Here is a 13,179-nt window from a genome sequence, read left to right as displayed (position 1 = left end):
CCTCACAGAAGTACAGGGAGCTGCAACGGATTCTTGAACAGCTCGTAGAGAACCCTACTAAATAGGTTTGCTTATCCGTAACAACTGCGTCACGCGCCTGCAACCGAAGCCGCCCTGCCTCGTATCATCAGCCTCTAGGTCTCGACCTCCCTCACAAACCCGAGCCGTTATCACGCCCGCCCACTCTCATCCACCTTCTGTAAGTGGTACACACCCTCTCCGCGTCCGGTGGCGTATCCACCGTGTACCTGTGTCCTTTTATCACTGCCGATCCGATAAGCTTGCTTCTGTACCCCGCGTTTGTCCTAGTCCCCAACTGGCAATGTTAACCCGCGGGCGGTTTTCTCCAACTGTGACCTGATCCGGTCGTATTTGACGTGTGTCTTGCTCTCTGCAATGTAATCGAGGGGGTGTTTGTGCAAGAGTTACTCATAAAAAAAGGAATCCCGCAACTTGGAGTTCCGAGATTGCTACCTACGTCGATAATGTTTGTTCCGAATCCTTTCCATTAAGCAAATAGGCGAACGGTAATCATGCTTGTCTTTTCCGAGACTCTTCAGCCTGCGACGGTCAAGACAGTGCTCGCTCTGTCTTTCTGTTTTAGCGCTGTTGCATGCCTTGGCATCCTCGCTCATACCCTTATTCACAAGCGAAAGGCGATCACTCAATACACGCGATGGCCGTCATCTCCTCCTCCAGAGCCGGTAAAGAGGACTTCTGAGGTGGATTACACCAAGGTGTTTCCGCCCTCGCAGCGACATGTTCTCCAAGAGATCTCGTCCGAATTCGCAACAAACCCTGTAGATCTTGCCTTCAAGCCTCTTTTGAGACTGGATGAGGACTATCGCACTGCTAGTCCCGCCAAATACAACTTTACCGGCTTCAGCGTCAGTGAGCTCAAGAAGCTCGGTGACTTTCCCGACTATGCAAAGCTATCCGGTGTCCCTCTGCCTGCGCCTCTGAAAAACTTCAATGCCAAAACTGCGCTCCCGAGACCTTATCGTCCTTTCCGGTGGGCTTACCACCAAACAATGTGTAAGTGATAGTGGATCCAACTCGAACCCACTGGAGCTAATATGCAATAGCTTTCAAGAAACTAGACACGGATTTTTGGTTGGAAGTGGAGAATACCTATCCAGAACGCATCCGTCAGCGTCAGGAACTTTACGCTAAGCACGGTAAAGACGTGCTGCAGGCGCTTCCGGGTTCTGAACTCGCAGTCAAGGAGCTTATGGAGATGATCATCCAGTTTCTCTGTGCACGATATCCTCAGGCATTTGAACTCCACGGCAACACTTTTGTGAACCACATTCTAGGAAACAAGCAGGATCTGGACAGGATTGAACCCCTGCATTTTATCCTCAACCACGTCCCTGAGGACTTTGCACTCACACTGCGGGATCCCGCAACGGGTCGATATACCTTCAGAGCTGGTGTGATCTGTTCTTCTGTTGGTTGGAAGCTGAGTCAGAAGATGGGACTTGGGTTGCCAGAGATTCATGCCCCGGTGCCTGACTATAAAGAGAAGATGGAATTTAGCATGGATCGGTAAGCACAGCCCATCTCTAAGTGATCATTAGCTTACTCGTATAGTTTCTTCACAAAGATGCCCGCAAACAGTCCAATCCAACGAGGCTCATGGGGTCTCGAGATCGGACAGCCCCTGTTTCTCCCCGCCGACCACCCCGATTTCAGCCACCGAGACTCACAAAACCCATCTCTAACCCCAGAAGATCTCCACCTACGAGTAGACTGGCAAACCCTCCGCAGACTTCCCCTCTCCGGGGCCATCGTCTTCAACTTCAAAGCCCTCTTCACATCACTATCCGAATTCCGAGACGAGCCCTACATTCCCTCTCTTGTCCTCAAGGTCCTAAACGAAGGAAAAGAGAACCTCATGAAGTATAAAGGCACATGGCATGTAGAGCACGTCGCAAAGCCAACTTTGAAAGAGTGGGAGCGTGAGCAGGTGGAGAAGGGCTTGATTCCAAAGGATTGGGAGCCGCGCACTTTGGATGAGATGCCTTTCTTTCCAGGGTGGGAGAGAAAATGGAATTTGGAATGATTTGATGTGTAATGAATGTGAAGTACAAGTAGCTTAGCGAAATTTACTCTGATGATGAACCTCATCTTGAACAGGATATTCTCTTGCATGGCTGCAGTCCTTCGTCCTTCGTATCACGGCATCATATCAGTACCCAAGAATGAAAATAACCGGACAAGACTCTCGGAACCCGATCACCGAGACACAGCACAAGCAAGATTTCTAGTACAAATGTGTAAGTGATATCTGATCGGGAATGCGGTATTTAAACATAACTAGAAATTCATGATGCATCGCTCAATGCCTCGTAACCATATCTACAACTATTTTGATATTTACAGACACTCCCCACACAAACACCACCCTCTACCACGGGTATTTCCTCACCTCATCCTCCTTCTCGAGGTTCAATCCCCTCGCCAACTGCTTCTCATGCTCTCTGTCAAGATACTCAAGCAACACACCTCCATACTTCTCCTTGCCCTTGTAGTTAGACACCTTGTCGTCCCAGCTGCGCACAGCACTGGCCAGACGACCTGGTACGTAGTCTTCCTTAACAATATCGGTAACAGGATGGAAGTACGTGCGGATGGTAAAGACAATAGCACCTGTCTTGGGCAACCGACGGAGAGACTGACGCTCAGAGCGGAACATGTGATGCTCAATCGCCTTGTCTTTCTGCGCAGTGCTCCAACTAACAACAGGGTCATCTTCACCACCAATGCTCCAGCTCCAGGCGAGAGCATCATCAACTTGGAGGAAGTAGTTGTTGCGGCAGTAGACAGACTCGCACTTGAGACGCTTGAAGAACTTGCACATGCCAGTCTCGAGCTTCTCCTTGAAATGCGGCACATCACCAGAGTAGTGAATATCCGAGAGCGACATGCCGTACTTGTCTGAAAGACGCCAGAAGCCTGCTAGGAGTACAGCGCCGGCCAAGAGGTAGTATTGTCCGTCGGGACGCTCAATCATTAGGGCAAGATCGTCCTGGACGAGACGGGCGCAGATGGCCATTGGGTCTTCGGCGAGGGGACGTTCGACAATGTTGAAGTCTTCACCAGACCACTTGTTCTTGATTCCAACTGGTGTTCGCTCGAAAAGGGTCGGGTATCGAGAGGGGAGGTACTCTGTGAGTTCCTGGAGGAGTTCGATGGCGGCGGGATAAGCGTCGGGATGAGTAGCGACACACTTTTCACCACGCTCCTCAATACGAGCCTTCTTGTCGGCATGGTACTTGGGATAGTCGCTATCCAACTCTATCCACTCCTCCGAAGACACGGTACGCAGACCCATGGTGACCTGGTACTTTGGCCCGTAGCGGAATGCCCGATAGGGGAGGGGCTTGGTCTTTTCAATGGACCAGCCGGGATAAGGCTCAGGAATTGGAGTCTTGTAGTCGCTGGGTTCCCAGCCAGCAGAGAGTGGTGGGAGGTCATTGTTGAGTTTGGATTTGCGGGTTGAGAAGATGTTGAATATTTGGTAGGCGACGAAGGAGATGCCTGTCAAGATGCTGAGGACGACGATGGCCTCATGGGCACCAAAGGAGGATAGTGAGAGAACCATGATGAAATTCAATTGAAACCAGAAGAAGTGAGAGAAAAAGATGAGTTGATACTCAATGGACCACCATGTGAGTCCTGTAAAGGTTGAAAGGCTATCTGTGATACTATCAAGCCCCAAGTGGTCAACACCCTCTATTTGAACTCCCTCCCGACAGCATCCAATACAACCAAAAACCCTCAATCGAACCCCCAAACTTTCCACTGGGGCAAAAAACAATCCGACGATCGGGATCATGTGCCGGAAGACAAACAGCAGATTGCTGAAAGCGGCCATGTCTACCCCGCCATCTCTTGTTATCGGGGAACTTGTCCCAGATAGGAAAAAGAAGCCTATCACGGTGTTGCGGGGCAGATGGTGACGGATACGTTTGTCTGAAAGAGATGGACGACGCGCGAGGGGATCGTTTTACGTGATTGAGCAAGATCAAGAGGCGTTCGGAGTTGGTGTGTAAGACGTGAAAGCGGAGGCTGAGAGGGGGTGAGACGGGTTGGGAGTTGTATATGAAGGAGAGATTGTTCCTCTTCTTCAATCTCTCAGTCAGACAAGACACAAACACCTTTTCTACAAGCCATCTTCTCTCAATCACCTTCCAAGACATCCTCTCAGTCATCTTCAAACCACCTCCCAAAAACTTCACACAAAACTTCACACAAAACTTCAAAATGTCCGCCTTCAAGCACTTCGCCCAAGCCCAAACTAAGTACGAGGTTCCCCTCCTCGCCAACGAAAACGCCTACCTCGGCGACGTCCACACCTCCGACAAGGACGCGACAAACCCCATCTCTGCAGGCTTCTTCCGCCTCAAGAAGGGCACCCCCCTGGTCTACACGTACAAGTACGACGAGTCAAAGATCATCCTCGAGGGCACCTTTATTCTCGAGGACTCTACGGGCCAAAAGGTCGAGGGCAAGCCTGGCGATGTCTTCTTCATCCCCAAGGGTACCACCATTACCTTTACCACGCCTGATGAGGGCTTGGCTTATTATACTGGTGCTCGCAAGTATATGGATGTTTAAGATGGATTAGAAATGGAAAGGAAATTTTGGGGCTACAGGATATAGATTCATGATGAAATGAAATAGAATTGCACCCGTAAAGTGTCCCGACCAATCTCAATAATACTCATACTCCATGCCGTGAATACCTTGCCCTGCCAGAACCAATTCGCTAGCTATTTTTACATCTCACAAAAACTTCATAAATTAACCAAACATTGACCGTAGATTCTTATCCTCCATCACATCCACCCAGTGAACCGTCGCCGACCCTGGTGGCTCATTGTCGTACGCATCCCATATGGCCTTGATCAATTCCCTAGCCATCACCACCGGCTTCGGCGGTAAAGTGTTTTCCAGCATATTGAGTCTCCCGGTGATGAAATGCCGAGCGTTGCTAATGTCGAGAGACATGCGGGAGATGAGATTCCCCGGGGGTACCGAAGCCGGCGACGTACCCAGCGCCTCCATAGGGTCACCAGGTAGAGCGCCAAAGGGACCTGACTGGAAACCGGTGACGGGGCTGGCATCTGTCTCGAATGAGAAGCCTGGAACATCGAGGAGGGTCATGGTGTCGTAGCGAAGACCGGTGCTGGCTGTGATGTACAGCAGAGGCTGGATGACACGTGTTCCAGAGTCGGGCGGGATCTGCTCAAGAACATTGACGAGTCGCAAGCTGAGGGGAATGATCCACTCCTCCCACGGGATGTGTCTGCTGTTTGCGTGCGCAGAGTCCAGCGGTAACCGTAGAGCGACGAGGTCAGGGAAGGTCTGGTAAAGTTGGAGAAGCGCGGCCAGCTGGTAAGCCTCTGCGATTTGCGAAAGGTGAAGCGCAGGTGTGCGAAAGTCTCCAGTCTCGTTGATTGGAACAGCAGCCGAAAACTCCAATCCCAGTAAACGCTCCTCCAGTCGTTGGGCTTCCTGTATCTCCTCCAGCGCTCGTTGAAAGTCCCGTTCCGTCTCCTTGGGCAGCTTGAGGTGTCGACGGAAGCTTCGGCATAACCGTATCGACTGAGCAAAAAGCTGAGCAGCAAGCGGCGAGATGCCCGTCCACGGATGAGGTGAATTGTCGATATATCGCTCAGCTAATTGCATGTTTGGGTCAGTCCGAGGTCCAATCATAGTGCTATCTGATTCGACGACAGCATCTGTCTCATCCTCGACAGCGGCGAGGAGCATCTCGCAGTATGCAAAACTCCTGTTGAAGAAGGAGAGCAACTCGAGGTCTTTTTCGGAATATGTTGAAAGACGACGGTTGAGACGTTTTAGAATCATCTTTGCTTCTCGGAAGAAGGGTAGACCAAGTTGTCGAGCATCCACCCAGCAGACAGTAGTACCCAAGCAGAATAGAGAGAATAATAGTCCAGAGGGAATCGTGTCGAGTACTGTTCGGCAACTAACCTCCTTCGCCTCGGAAAGCACCGATCCAGTAGCCGCTTGGAGGAAATACATGGCGGACTGCCTCATGTTGGGTAACCGGGTCGACAAGAAGCCCGCCGACATGCTCTGCAGCGAGCTAAACACCGAATGGGAGGTTGTGCAAAGCTCGAGGGCCAACTTGCGATTCAAGTTTGTCTCCGAGTCGAAGCCCGACCAGGCGGTGCACACCTGCTCGAACCAGTTGCTGATGAGGAGCGACGACGTGTCGGCGATGAGACTGACGGTCAGCGGTGTGCCCTCAAGGTACTGGCCGGCAGGAGGGATGAGGGCTTGAGAGGTCATTTCGACTATCGGAGTCATGACCGTCATGTCGTTGGTGTCGACGATGGAATTTGTCTGGGTAAAGAGGTCCGTCTCCGAATCGGTGCAGGAACTGCTTGTCCAGCTAGCGTCGCCCAAGATAGATGAAGCATCCTCTGTCGCCAAGTCGTCTTGTTTCGAAGGTCCAGGAGCAGGATCTAGAATCGTCATGGGAACTGCTGTCGTAGGCATCTTGTCGGTTCGAACGGAAGAGCCTCTTCGTGAAGGTGTGGGTGAGGGACCAGTCTGGATGTTGATGTCCATCTCGCCGGGCTGATGTTTAAACGACCACTTGAACTCCTTCCAATACCCTCCACACTTGACACCTTTTCGAATACATCTTAAACACTCTGGTCTCGTCTCGTCGCATTTTGTCTTGCCATGTTAGTTTTAGGACCAAATATACCCACATCAGAGAGCCCTACATGCTTGGCCTTGCAGGTGGCACAGCCCGACCGTGACCGTGGATTAGGCCCATTCTTTGGCCTAGCCGATGTTCGCTTGCAGCCGCTCTTTGTCGTAGACGTCTTTGCCTGCATGGTGACCGTCTTTCGAATCTCGTATATCGGCAGTGTCAAGTCGTCGTGGCCGGCAGCATCCCGATCATGAACAATGACGGAGCGAAATCATCACGAGACGAGACTGGGTCTGGCTGGTTCTTATGGGATCGGACAGGGGGGCCAGGGTGTGTGTGTTTTCTGGTTGGTTGCGTGGCAGCCTATCTCCGACAAGATAATGGGGGGGAGGGAAAACGCGGGGAAAATGCATCATTATCTCAGCCACTGAACGAAGCTAAACTGATAAGAACCACGGTAAAAGAAAGAAGCTGGTAGGCTCGGTCATCTCGGCAATTGGGTATGAAGCAGACTAGTCATGCGCCCGAGATGTTGCAACCCGGTGGCATTCATGGGTATTCACCGTGTTCACTGGCCTTGAAGATGAGCAAAGACTCTTCTGAGGATACAAGTGATGCAAATAGAACTCAGATCGAGATAACCTCCATGACAAGGGGAAACACGTTGTCTGGTCCACTACGCGCCAAGGCAGGCCTCTCGGGAGTCAGATCCGTCATGGTGAGGAGTGGACTCTGGTGGAGTAAACTCCACAGCCAAGCAACAACTCTTGGTCCGCGCGGGATGAAAGATAAGAAAATAGAAAAAGAATTCTAGACTTTGCTGTGCTACGAGTCATTCCGAAAGCCGAGCATTGGCGTTGGTATTGTGAGCGCCCGCTGTTATCCCTTATCCTTAGACATTGACCTCCGCAAACGACAAAGACCAACAACGGGGTCCGAGCCTACAGCATCCCCCTTTCCGTCATGAATAATTACAAGGTCAGGCGCCTGAATCCCCTACGCCCCATAGGACGACACTTGCAGTGCCGATGTGTTTGAGATGCGGGGTGCCACACCGGGATATGCATCACAATCCGCATCTCCCACCCACTCAGATTCGTCCAAATTCCCAGATCGACATCTGTTTGTTCTCCCAGTGGCTTTTTCTTCTTTACCCCAGGAATTTGAGACAGTCTCCCTAGATCAAGCTATTACAAACGGAAACCTAGATGAGGCCATCTACCGGGGTTCTTGGTCCACTCGGCAATGCAGACGGTGGTTGAGTCTGGGGAAGGGTTTGATATGAGTAGGTGGATAAAAGTAGGAGATCATCTCTTCTTTCTGGATGAATCCTGATACCTTCTTCATCTGAGCCCAAATATTGAACGCGGCCTCTTGTCCTTCCCGGCCGATGTCATCTGGGGTTGTACGCTGCAACCTTCCCCAAGCTGCCATGGAAGTCATGCCACTTCCCGGATTGCGACGGTGACATTCCCGGGCGGTGAAAAGTCTAATAAAATCACGGCGAAGCAGTCAAGCTGCGACCTCAACTACAGATGGCTGTCAGCACCTTCATTACCCAATGTTAGACCCTTGACGTTAACCAACTCGTGTTATTAGTTGGCGCCCGTTCTTTCTAACGTCCCGGCAGTGATTTGTTTCTATCTCCTTCCTATTCTTCTCCTACAGCCCTCCATTTGACAGGGGGTGGATAAGACCCCAGCGACAGTATCTTACAAGTCACATTTGCACCTCGACGCATCTATTTGGAGACATACGCATCTGTATTCCCCATGCTTCGGGGATGGGACTTTTGGAACAGGCAGGCCGGATGCCTCGGGTGCTGAAACCTTGAATATGTCGCTGAGTGCCAGCTGTAACCCCTATTGTCGACATTGCGAACCTCATACTGCGCTCTCAGACGCATGTGAGAAGGGCTCCTGACCAGGATACTACCTGGACCAGATTCCTTATCATCAGAAACAGAAAAGGGGGCATGCCTCTCTTGGCCAGGTTGAAGCCTTGCGATCTCCTGTATGCCCCAGCATACTAGGCCAGGGCACTGCTCACGACCTGAGCAGCAACATCCAAATTGGCGATAGACTCCCAACTCGGGGATCGAAACCCTTGACGAATAGTATATCTTACACAGCATACACTTCAGCAAAGTGTCTTGTCTATCTCTATGTCTAATGCTCTTCATCCCAAGGAATCACCCACTGATGCTCCCTCTACAGTCTAGCTCTACTCTCATCCACCTCCTCAGCCTCAGCCTTCGCATTCGACCTCTCCCACATAGCCTTGCGCAAATCCGAACCCTCATTGAAAGCGCGGAACCACTCCCTCCTGAACGGCGGCAGCTTGCGTCCAACCCCTGGCTCACCCTCACCAGCCAGCTCACGCACCTTGTCAAAGTAATCCTCAAAGTCGGGATACACGACCGAGAACTTGGGTCCGTCGCCGTGTGTCTTTATTCGTTCGGTTTCCCATTCTTGCATTTCTTCCACGGAGGGAGGGCTTGCTCGGCCTGCGAGGAGACGGGCTGCGTAGACAGCTTGCCATTCAAAGATCTTGAAGGTGAGACCGGCACCTACAGCGCCGACAAAGAGAAGAGTATGGTCCTGGTTCCAGACTACGTGCTGGTAGATTCCCGGGACTCTGTTGTTGCGTACCGGCACAGAAGGGAGGAAAGGAAGAGTCCAGCTATACCCTGTCCCAAAGATGATGTGGTCGACGTCTAGGATCGAGGTGCCGTCTATGAGGTGTACCGTTCGGCCGGTGACCTTGGAGATAGAGGGGTGCTTCTTGATCTTTGGGTGTGAAAAGGCTCCGTCGCCGAAATAGGCATTCACCGTGTGTCCAATGGTGATGCTGTGAACCGGCGACTTGGCTGTGCCAACAAGATCAACAGCGATGTCCGCCGCTGAGACAGATGCCCCAACTGTCACGACCCGCTTCATCAGACTGTTAGCTATTTCCACTTGGTGGGAAACTGTAGGGAAACTCACTTTTCCTTTGAAGTAATCTCGTCCTCGAAAGTGCTTGCTATGCAAAACACTCCCAGGACGAGACTTCTCAAACTGATCCAGCCCATCTATCGGAGGGATATACGGCACCCAGTAATGTCCGCTAGCGACAACAACAGCGTCGAACCATTCCGTCCACCAGTAATCCTTTTCGTTGCCTTCCTTTCGCAGAACAACCTTCCACTCTTCACCAACCTTTTCAACATGTTCCACAGTAGTGCTATAAGAAACAAGATCCTCATAGTTGTTACGCTGCAAAAGTCCAGCAATATAATCACGAATCACCTTCCAAGTCCGAAAGGGTGTATCAGGACCGTGAATCCCAACCGACCACTCACTGCGAATCTCGGGAATGGGCTCCTGAGTAAACTCCATCGCCACACTTGCGACATTGGTCTCGAGATACGGATAAATGGATGACTCTTCAAAGCGCGGCTGAGAAGACTTGGGCGCATAGGCCGGAAGCTTCTCGGGGATTGTTAGAGGCACATCTGCGGTGCGGTCTGCCAATTGCGACAGGTTGGAGACTGTTGGGGGTTGAGCTTTGTCGTCGATCCTGAGACTGTTAGCAATTGCACCATAGTTTAATGAAGCCAATTGGCAAAGGAAGTGGTATCTTTACCAGCAGCCTCCAGGACCTTCGCGACGTTCAAATACTCGGATGAGATCGAATGTCTTTTCTTGAGCCAAGGCATCAACGGCGATGGCGCCCGCGGGACCAGCGCCTATGACAGCCACGCGCTTAACGGGAGGGATCGCCATGGTGTCAATTGAAAGCAGACAATGAAAGAGCACAAACTAGTCAGTTCAGAAACTCTTCTCAATCTGCACAAAGGATGAGTTGACAGAGGCAGAGTCAAACTTCCAAGACTCTTCGGGACATTAACCACCGCCCTTTTTCTCCACCCGCCGGTTGAGCGGCAGCCAGTTAACTCGACGTGTGGGTGGGGATATGGTTGCGATGCCTTCGATTGTGCTTCGATTGTGCTATATCACGCCATCGCTCGCCGCGGAAAAGCACGCTTTTTATGTATGGGACGATATATGGGCCTTTGTGGTGGTAAATGGAGTCGTCTATGACTTGTGGCTTGGCTTGAAGGGCCGAATATGCTTTGCTCTCGGAGAATAGCAGCCGTATTAGTTCTCAGTCACTCACATCTACCACTACCAACCATGTATATCCAACAGATTAACACAGTTGCAACCTAACCAACAGCAGTGTGGACCATTGGACGACTTACCGGGCTCCATCCCCAGCCAATGGCCTCAAACACTCGGTCCTCCAAACCATCTGTCCCGGATATTATCTGTCAGATATTTGAGTTGTCGAGGATGGCGCACCAGTTGCGGTTGATTCGTCGCCTGCGATAAACTTTGCGAGACATGCTGATGATGGTAAGCTCGCCGCTGTCAGAACGTCCAAGCGGAACAGACACGGGATAGATGAGACAAGGCGACAGTCCACTATCCCCATTACTACGACACGCAAGGTGATTTGAATATTATATTAATCGCAGGGAAGTACCAAACTCATATCCCGCTAAATCGGTTCGTGTATGTAGACTCCAAACTCCAGCCGTATCCCATCGAGGGATACGTTCAAGACTCCTTGTAACGCCTTGCAACAATATCAAACCAACCCTCACCAGCTTTTGTACCTCCCAACCACTAAACCACAGCTCCGTATCGCACAGAAGCCCGCGACGATGGCGGAACGATCGACTGCTCAGGTCCGCAGCGCTCCAGCTCCCTCAGCCAAGCATTCATCCTTGCCTTCTTGTCATCCTCGAGACTTCGGTGGTCGAGCGCGTTCCATTCGTCTTCGCTCAGGCTCCAGAGCGTCAAGTGTTCGAGGATAGCCATGACGGCAGATATAACGATGACGGCGACGGGGTTTCCCCAGTCGGCAGACCACGCGGCGTAGAAAATGAGGACAAACGCGTCCAGCGCGTCGCTCAGGAGGTTCACCACCAAAGCGCGCGTAACTTCGCGACGAGCAGTCGGATCCGAAGGCGTATCGGCAGTGTAGAGAAAACCGGCGAGAAGAACGTCGCGCACGCCAATCAAACTGGCAAGCATATATGCGCTTCCATCAGGAGGAATGTCGAGGGCCCAAAGACCGAAGCGCGGGTAGGCTATGAGGGAGAGACCACGCAGGAGACGAACAAGCGAAAAGGTGGCGATGGCAAAGCGCTGAACATCGTTTGCGATCGAAGGAGGAGGATCGGGCGATTGCCTCGCAAACAGAGGAGTGGCGACGGCGGTGGGAGTGGAGATGGGGAGCAGAGGGGTCGTCGAGTCGGCGGGCATGACCTTTAGTCTATCAAGAATGGACTCTCATCAAAAAAGAAACTGTGAGCGTCTGACACGGGGGACAGAGGAGGAGACGAGGCCGGCGTGTCTGGACTCTCTGCGAGCTCGAATTTATCTCGAGACTGGATGAGGTAGGTGATGAGGAGGAGAGAGATGGGGACGGTGAAGAGAAAAGGCACGACAGCGGCGAGCAGCGTTATCAAGGCAGCGGCCATGATGATCCATCAGCTAGTTATGGCTAGTGGACGGACACACACAGGTTGCGACGTTGGAGCTCTCACACAAAACGAAAGGAAAAATAGGGCTCACGCGTTTCCCCACAGACTATGGAAAAGGTGGAATCGTCATGGGATGGTCATGCTGAGACGGGGATGGTGGCGCCGATTTGTGAGGGTGTCATGACCCGGGGACCCTCCATAATCGTCCAAGCTTCTTTTGCTCCTTGAGAATCTCGATGGCGCTAGGACAGCTCAAGGTGACAAGTCGGTGAGCGGCAGTTCTACAACACAGTAACACGGTCATTGTTTGTATTTTACAGTACATAATTGGAGACGGATTGTCAAGACTTCTTCAGTGTCTTTAGTGGCGAGTCAGGTTAATCCATCCCTCGCAAATCACCTCATGTCTCGCAGCGAACTGGTGGAGGTCCAACCTCTCACCACTCGCATCCCCCATCTGCGCATCATCCCACGCATCCTTGGCCTGGCCTGCTTTTTTTTTTTTTCTGTCGCTTATCCGAAAAACCCAGAACCAGTCGTCTTCTTCCCGTGGGGAGATGCCCATGTCGTGCACATACACTCGATGCGACGCGAGAGATAAGAAAATGCTCCCCTTGTGGGGGTCCTGGTCTATTTAAACAGTCCACATGACAACTCAAGCTTTCACCGTCTAGCTGTTTCTTTACTTAGCTCTCACATCTTTGCAGATTCAATTGCCGTCTTGGGAATGTCGAGCTTCTATCTCTTGGCGCTAGGACGTGATGGTGTGCCAGCTTCTTACAGTTGCATGCAGCTCCATCTCAATGTTTGCATCTTAACAATCACAATGGTCATTTCCCCATGCTTCGAGTTGCATTGTTGTAGACACCATCTCGAGGGCTCTTTGAGGCTCTTGCTTATCCTGGCAGACCATCTTGACCGGCAAGTTGTAGCCGGACCCTTGATC

At 51.6% G+C, this 13,179-nt stretch overlaps 6 protein-coding genes across 6 annotated transcripts; 2 read left to right on the top strand and 4 right to left on the bottom strand.

Annotated features, from left to right (window-relative positions):
- Positions 1-533: 533 nt before the first annotated feature.
- Positions 534-2,128, top strand: NECHADRAFT_70935 (uncharacterized protein; the record flags this gene model as incomplete). Its single annotated transcript, XM_003048814.1, has 3 exons — positions 534-1,035; positions 1,086-1,548; positions 1,594-2,128. The coding sequence occupies 3 exons, from the start codon at positions 534-536 to the stop codon at positions 2,063-2,065; spliced, it is 1,437 nt and encodes a 478-aa protein (XP_003048860.1). The 3' UTR covers positions 2,066-2,128.
- Positions 2,129-2,410: 282 nt separating this feature from the next.
- On the bottom strand, positions 2,411-3,607 carry NECHADRAFT_47137 (uncharacterized protein; the record flags this gene model as incomplete). The annotated part of the gene is made up of 1 exon (XM_003048632.1): positions 2,411-3,607. The coding sequence occupies one exon, from the start codon at positions 3,605-3,607 to the stop codon at positions 2,411-2,413; it is 1,197 nt and encodes a 398-aa protein (XP_003048678.1).
- A 662-nt stretch (positions 3,608-4,269) lies between these two features.
- On the top strand, positions 4,270-4,623 carry NECHADRAFT_47207 (uncharacterized protein; the record flags this gene model as incomplete). Its single annotated transcript, XM_003048813.1, has 1 exon — positions 4,270-4,623. The coding sequence occupies one exon, from the start codon at positions 4,270-4,272 to the stop codon at positions 4,621-4,623; it is 354 nt and encodes a 117-aa protein (XP_003048859.1).
- Positions 4,624-4,809: 186 nt separating this feature from the next.
- On the bottom strand, positions 4,810-6,881 carry NECHADRAFT_46571 (uncharacterized protein; the record flags this gene model as incomplete). The annotated part of the gene is made up of 2 exons (XM_003048631.1): positions 4,810-6,717; positions 6,768-6,881. 2 exons carry the CDS (start codon positions 6,879-6,881, stop codon positions 4,810-4,812), a joined length of 2,022 nt encoding a protein of 673 aa, XP_003048677.1.
- Positions 6,882-8,831: 1,950 nt separating this feature from the next.
- On the bottom strand, positions 8,832-10,522 carry NECHADRAFT_70932 (uncharacterized protein). Its single transcript, XM_003048630.1, has 3 exons — positions 10,325-10,522; positions 9,685-10,258; positions 8,832-9,630 (listed from the first exon to the last, which is right to left on the bottom strand). Exons 1-3 carry the CDS (start codon positions 10,462-10,464, stop codon positions 8,908-8,910), a joined length of 1,437 nt encoding a protein of 478 aa, XP_003048676.1. The 5' UTR covers positions 10,465-10,522; the 3' UTR covers positions 8,832-8,907.
- An 848-nt stretch (positions 10,523-11,370) lies between these two features.
- NECHADRAFT_47254 (uncharacterized protein) lies at positions 11,371-12,012 on the bottom strand (the record flags this gene model as incomplete). Its single annotated transcript, XM_003048629.1, has 1 exon — positions 11,371-12,012. The coding sequence occupies one exon, from the start codon at positions 12,010-12,012 to the stop codon at positions 11,371-11,373; it is 642 nt and encodes a 213-aa protein (XP_003048675.1).
- Between the last annotated feature and the right edge of the window lie 1,167 nt (positions 12,013-13,179).

The sequence above is a fragment of the Fusarium vanettenii genome (assembly GCF_000151355.1).
Source record: "Fusarium vanettenii 77-13-4 chromosome 8 genomic scaffold NECHAsca_10_chr8_2_0, whole genome shotgun sequence".
Lineage (NCBI taxonomy): Eukaryota > Fungi > Ascomycota > Sordariomycetes > Hypocreales > Nectriaceae > Fusarium > Fusarium vanettenii.
Note: the sequence above shows the minus strand (reverse complement) of the source record. Positions and strands in the feature narration are given on the sequence as shown.